This window comes from Oreochromis niloticus, linkage group LG5 (assembly GCF_001858045.2).
Source record: "Oreochromis niloticus isolate F11D_XX linkage group LG5, O_niloticus_UMD_NMBU, whole genome shotgun sequence".
NCBI lineage: Eukaryota > Metazoa > Chordata > Actinopteri > Cichliformes > Cichlidae > Oreochromis > Oreochromis niloticus.
This window is the reverse complement of record NC_031970.2, coordinates 34,266,374-34,273,441: the sequence shown is the minus strand read 5'-3', so window position 1 is coordinate 34,273,441 and position 7,068 is coordinate 34,266,374. Positions and strand designations below refer to the sequence as shown.

Here is a 7,068-nt window from a genome sequence, read left to right as displayed (position 1 = left end):
TGCTATAGACAGTGCTCTTGGTGAGTTGTCACCTTCTCCTGTAGCCCATCCCAGCCTTGTGTAGGTCTGCAATCTACAAGCCCTGATGTCCTTTGACAGCTCTGTATTCTTGCTCATGGTGGTGGAGAGGCTGAATGGGAGTAAGTAATTCTGTGCTTTATATAGAGTTTAGATCAGGAGTGTTTGTAATCGATCGATTGATTGCAATCTGTAGGTCACATGGACACACAGCCAATCCGTGGGAGAATTCTGGCTGGGTTGTACAGGATCAAATATTCATTTGATGCAGTGACATACAAATTAATTTATAACTCTCATGTAATGCATTTTTTCTGGATTTTAAGTTTAGATGCTGTCACTTTCCAGTAAAATGAAACTACCATAAGAATTAGAGACTGTTCATTTCTTTGAAAGTGAGCAAACTTACAAATCCAGCAGGAGATCAAGTAATTATTTTCCCCACTTTAAAGTTATTTCATTTTTTAATACGAAATGTTAGAAAGGAAAGGTCAGTTATTCCAGTGCTTTCCAAGAGAAGCCAGGTTTTTGGCTAATGTAGTCAAATTGTGAACACTGTGAACATCTAGATTGGGGACATCAATTTCAATTTATGCTATGGATCACATACAGTTCACTTTGGTCTTAAATGGGTTGGACCAGCGTCACTACATGATAAATGTGTAAAATTACAGAAGACGTTCTAGTAGCTCTTTGCCTGTAGTATCCTGTAATATAAATGTAACCTGGTCTCAAATATCTATTTAAGACCCTACAGGTTAAAAGGATATAAATGTTGTTGTGTAAAGACTTTATTGTAAATATTTCATATATGTGTTTAAAAAGACATAAAAGAGTTCAAATGCATTAAAGACGTGTTTAAAATCACAATAAATAGAAGTCAATCATAATTTAAGTGTTCATGGAGTTATAAGTTACAAGAAAACCAAAGGGTTGTTATCTAATGTGAAACAAGGAAAACTTTGTATTTGCTGCAATTTCTTTTACAAGTTCATTTTGGGTTGTCAATCTTGTATTTTCTTTTATCCCATTGGTTGATGTAAACCTATTGTCCAATCAGATGTAGGGGAGGTGGGGATCTAAGTGAGGCGGAAGGAAAAAAAACACTAACTAAGCTAGTGAGAGTCGGCAGCAGCACGCTACCGGAGGAGGTTGTGTACCAGAGCTAACAGGAGAAAAGTAAAATAATAGCCGTGGATGCAGAGTCTACGTGCCTGTTATGGACTGTTTTACCCTGTGATGAGTGAGTACTGAATATGGAGTTAGCATTGAGCTTAAACGGAAAGTATAAGTACTTAAAATGTATGATGCTAATCGCGAGTTAGCATGTTAGCATTTTAGCGCCTGTAATAGCTATGTATGCCGAGTATGTAAGCTACAGATTACTCTATGGAACTAAATAGTAATTTCTAATGCACAGTGGACCGAGAGGAATTCTCTGGACCCTTCTGCTGTGGATAGGATTTCCGTGTGTTTGTCCCAGTGTACTCAGCAGCCCGGGTATACCGCTAATTCCGACCACGTTGCCGAGTGGAGGCCGCATGGTCACCAACCGAGCCTGCCCCTCAGCTTGCCCTTGCACTTAGCCCAAAGGATTCGTGAGTAGACCTGAGCACGTGCGTTTTGTTTTCCGCTTGTTTACCAAGTGAAGCGGCCATTTGTGTTTTCTGGTCCAACGAGCCCGAGCAACGATCAGGCCTGCAACGGTTTCAGTGAATGAGCTCACACAGGTTACAAATTTTGAACTGAACTCAATGGGAATATTTTGGATAAATGTGTTGTTTCTGAGACATTGACTGTGAATTGTGAAGAGGGAAAAAACCTTCAATTGAATTGTAAGGAAACACTTCAATACTTGGAATATTGTATTTTTTTTATTTATTTTATTCATATTTTATTTTGACAAAATCTTACAATTTGAATTTAAAGTTTTGTGTGTGTCATAATTATTATTTACAGAGTTTATAAGTGATAAGGGTTACTAAAAGGTAAAAAAGAGGTTTAACATGTTAGATAAATTCATTATTCTTGGTGAAGATTAAACAGAACTCATTATTTTCACTAAGTGGAGGCACCGCCAACATTAAGATTTCTAAGTAAAAAGGTTAAAACTGGTTAGTTATCGTTTCTCCTGTTTACCAATAAGATTAAGTAACGTACCCAGGGCCCCGCTCATAGTACTATCACCACTTTAACCGAGGGTTAATCCAGAGCTACTTGAGTTGGGTGCTACACATTTGGAGGCACCGCTGGGATTGTTTTGTTGTTTTATATCAATTTTAAGTTATAAGTAAATCTGCTGTAATCTCAAAAGTATCTAAGAGTAACACTGGTCCTAAAAAGTAACTTCAATTAATTTCTTTTCTTCCCCCTACGTAAAGTAACTTGTTAAAACTATGGCCACTAAAAGCAATGTTTCACAACCAAATCTTGCAAATTGGTGCAGAGGTGAAGGGCTTGATCAGGCACATGCCATTCTAGTTATTGGAGTGTCTGAAGAGGAGGAAATATCCACAGTAGAAGAAACACTCGAACAAGTAAAAACCTTGGGCAAGGTAAGAGTAAGAGGAAAAATGTTTGATGCCAATAATCAAACCCTGACCATGTTATGTGAATGCCGTGAAGAAGTCGATCCTACCAAAGTTCCGCCAGAGGTGATCTCCTTTAAAGAAGGAAGTAAATGGAAAATAGTTGTTGCAGAACAAGAAACAAACTCCGACCTATTCACCGAGAAGTTGGACAGATTTCTACGTGATGAAGGGAAAACATTGGAGGATGTTAAAAGACTATGTGATCCTAGCACCTCGTGGAACAGCAACCCTGAGTCAATCATTCGGGCGGTAGGTGATGTTTTGCAGTCCAAGCCCCATGAAAGCAATTTATACCGTCGTTTTAGAATCTTCTCTGGAGTCCACCCTACTCCACCTGGTGAAGACAATTTGGACAGCTGGTTAGAACAAGTAAAGTTCATGACTGATGAGTATGAGTGCTCAGATAAGGAGAAACGCAGAAGGATTATTGAGAGTCTCAAAGGGCCAGCGCTGGAGATCATTCAAGCAGTGCGCATGTCTAATCCCATGGCAAACCATATGGATTACTTACAGGCATTGGAAAGTACCTTTGGAACCTCAGAATCCGGTGAAGAATTGTATCTCACATTCAGAGCTATGCATCAAAGACAAGGTGAGTGCTTGTCTAACTTCTTACTGAGACTGGAAAGATCACTGAACAAGGTAGTGCAGAAAGGAGGCCTACAAGTGGATGAAGTCAACAAAGCAAGGCTAGAGCAACTCATTAAAGGTGCCACTGAGTCAGACTTCATGCTGCTTCAGCTAGGTCTAAGAGATAAGCGAAGTGATCCTCCAACATTTTTAAGCCTACTGAAAGAAATTCGAGAAGAAGAGGAGCGTGAAGCCGCAAGACAAAAACTCAAAAAACCAGCACAGAGACAGCATGTGCATGCAGTGCAAGTAACAAGTGAAACAGACTCCAAAGACTGTCAGCAACATGATTTTCAGTCCGAAATTCAGGTGCTAAAAGAAAAGCTGAAAGAGCTCAACAAGCAGTCTCATTCTACAGAGTCAAGCTACAAAAAGATGTCCAGAGAAAAGAAAAAAGAGAAATCAGACACAAGCAACGAAGTGCAACAGTTAAGAAAAGAAGTCAAAGAGCTGAAAACACAGTTAAGTATAATGTCAGTAAAGCCACAACATTATGCAAAAGAGAGAGGCCACTATTCTAAGTTCAAAGCAGACTTCAGTCCAAAGTCATCTACCTTTAAGTCAAAGAGTAGTAAAGAGTCAGATAATTTCTGCTACAGATGTGGAGAAAATGGCCATTTTGCAAACAAATGTACAGCTCTGGAAAATGCTCAAAAGGTAATCAAAAAGCTTATTCATCAAGTGCATGGAAGCCCACATGGACAAAGTCAAAGTACCGACGCTCAAGATCAGTGTGTTGCTCGAGTTAATACTACCAATGTTCCAACTCAAAGTGTCAACATACCGGAAGGTCTTATTGGTCCATCATCCATAGCTCCTATCAAGGTCAACAACATCTCATGCCATGGTCTTATGGATTCAGGGTCAACAGTGACCATTATCTTTGAGGATTGGTATAGAGCCAACATACCAACAGTCCCTATACAGCCCATTTCCAATCTAGCCATCTGGGGCCTATCAGCTGAGTCCTATCCTTACCATGGGTATGTCGTAGTAGAGATAGAGTTCCCTGAGGATGTAGCAGGTGTCAAGGGTCCTCTTAACGTCCTCGCTCTCGTCTGTCCTGAGCCCCCACAAGGTCATGAAACCCCTGTAGTGGTTGGTACCAACGCTTTTCTGTTCAGTCGCCTATTTCAGCTGTGCAGAGATAGCGGCAGTGAGAACAAAGTCAGCTCCATGAGAATACAGGCAGTTTATGACAAAATCCAAACTCAGTCCTTAACGTCCCATGCAGCCAACGATCCCATAGGGCAAGTGAAATGGCAAGGTCCAGGGCCACTTACCATTGCTCCCGGGAAAAAATGTTATGCCACGTGTAAAGTAGAGCAGAAAAGAACTAAACTCCAAGATGTTATTTTGGTTGAAGCACCTGCCATGCCCCAACTCCCATCCGGCGTGTTGGTCCAGCCAGGTGTTCTCCGTGAAAGTGACATGGATGAGAACAGTTTCATCGTTCTATTACAGAATGAGTCAGAGAAACCTACCTCTATCCAAGTCGGCACAGTTATTGCCGAGATGCATGCAGTGGACGTAGTCACCGACCCTAAAGCTTTAGAGTCTGAAGCTAGTACCGTAGCTCCCGAGCTCTTTGATTTTGGTGACTCTCCTGCTCCTACAGAGTGGAAGAAAAGACTACAGCAAAAGCTAGCGCAGAGACGTAATGTTTTCTCTCTAGATGAATGGGATGTTGGATTAGCTAAAGACGTAGAACATAACATCCGCCTTAGCAACTCCACCCCCTTCAGAGAGCGTTCACGTCGTTTAGCTCCGGCTGATATTGATGATGTACGACAACACCTACAGCAGTTGTTAGCTGCAGGCATTATCAAAGAGTCTCGAAGCCCATTCGCATCACCTATTGTTGTAGTGCGAAAAAAGAATGGCTCCATCAGAATCTGCATCGACTACAGAACCTTGAACAGTCGTACGATCCCCGACCAGTATACCATCCCTCGTATTGATGACGCCTTAGATTGTCTTACAGGCAGTAAATGGTTCTCCGTCCTCGATCTTAGGAGTGGGTACTACCAAATTGCCATGTCCGAGCAAGATAAAGAAAAGACTGCATTTATCTGCCCCCTGGGGTTCTATCAATTTGAACGAATGCCACAAGGCATCACAGGAGCCCCAGCCACTTTTCAGCGGCTCATGGAAAAGGCCGTGGGTGATATGCACCTTCTCCAAGTCCTAGTGTACCTTGATGACATAATCGTCTTTGGTAGAACACTCGAAGAGCATGAGCAACGTCTCCTTAAAGTCTTAGATCGCCTTGAGGAGTTTGGTCTGAAAGTGTCACTTGACAAATGTCAGTTCTGTCAGTCCCAAGTGAAATATGTTGGTCATATTGTCTCAAAAGATGGTATAGCCACCGATCCCGAAAAAGTAGAGGTTGTCAGGAACTGGCCAGAGCCAACCGATCTGAAAACCCTTCGCTCATTCCTTGGTTTCTGTGGGTATTACCGCAGATTTATTGCAAATTATTCAAGCATTGTCCGCCCATTAACTGAGCTTACCAAAGGTTATCCACCTACTCAGAAAAACAAGCGAGCTCAAACCAAAGACCCAACCAAAACCTACCTCAAACCTTCTGAGCCGTTCAAAGAGCGATGGGACCAGTCCTGTCAAGCCGCATTCAGAAAAATCATTGAATGTCTGACCAATGCCCCTGTTCTGGCATTCGCAGACTCCACCAAACCTTATGTCCTACATGTGGACGCTAGCCTGAACGGTTTAGGTGCCGTGCTCAATCAAGAGTACCCTGAGGGCCTTAAGCCTGTTGCTTTTGCTAGCCGAAGGATCAGTGACTCAGAACGAAACTATCCGGTCCATCAACTTGAGTTCTTAGCACTAAAGTGGGCAGTCGTGGATAAATTTCATGACTATCTTTATGGAGCTAAGTTCACGGTTAGAACCGACAACAATCCCCTAACCTACGTGTTGACAACTGCAAAGCTAAATGCTGTTGGACATCGTTGGCTTGCAGCTTTAGCCACGTACGATTTCAACATCCAATATCGTCCTGGTCGTCACAACATAGATGCAGATCTATTGTCCCGACAACACACCAATGACACTGAATGGACAGATGTTCCACAATCTGCCATAAAAGCCATCTGTAAAAAGGAATCTATCTATGAAGCTACTAAGTCCCCTGTCAGGCTAGTAGACCAACTTGGAGTTCCTACATCCGTGATTCCAGAAGCTTATGTCCTTCCAGTAAGCCTAAAAGCAACTTTGGAAGATCAGTTGACTCCTACAGACTTACAAGTTGCTCAAGATCTGGACCCAGTCATTGGACCAGTCAAACAAGCCATCCAAACTGGAAAGCAACTTATCACAACCAAAAATGCACCACCTGACATGTCTTTGTTAAGTCGTGAGTAGGGATGCACCGATACCGATACTGGTATCGGGTATCGGGGCCGATACTGTAAAATGTGTGCGTACTCGTACTCGTAAAAGTTAACCGATACCATGAACCGATACTAATGTAGCCCGGATGGGAATACTCATAATTCCCATGGACTTAAACGCCACGGTAACATAAGGTGTTCACAGTTGATGTTATGTGATGTAACTCTACCCTAAATGTAATTTGCCCTGTAATATGTCACAAGGTAAATACAGGTAATTAGAGCAATCAAACTGTTATGTTAATCATAAAAGTATTATTTTATGGTATGTAACTCTGAAGGGAGTTAAAATATTTTTCAGAGTTCTAATTTTCTGGAGGCCCGTGAAGGTAGCATAAAACGGGACCTGTGTATCTGTTGCAATGGAGGAGGAGAAGAGAACGGCATGGAGAGATGCACGAGGTTAGCTGAACCAA

The 7,068-nt window shown here is 42.0% G+C and overlaps 1 protein-coding gene across 1 annotated transcript; it reads left to right on the top strand.

The window, feature by feature from the left end:
- The first annotated feature begins 753 nt into the window (after positions 1-753).
- Positions 754-6,623, top strand: LOC112847002 (uncharacterized). Its single transcript, XM_025907591.1, has 2 exons — positions 754-1,261; positions 1,439-6,623. The coding sequence occupies exon 2, from the start codon at positions 2,415-2,417 to the stop codon at positions 6,621-6,623; it is 4,209 nt and encodes a 1,402-aa protein (XP_025763376.1). The 5' UTR covers positions 754-1,261; positions 1,439-2,414.
- Positions 6,624-7,068: the final 445 nt, after the last annotated feature.

Coding starts and splice junctions, on each gene's coding strand:
- LOC112847002 (XM_025907591.1), top strand. CDS start 2,415: ATGGCCACTAAAAGCAATGTTTCACAACCAAATCTTGCAAATTGGTGC.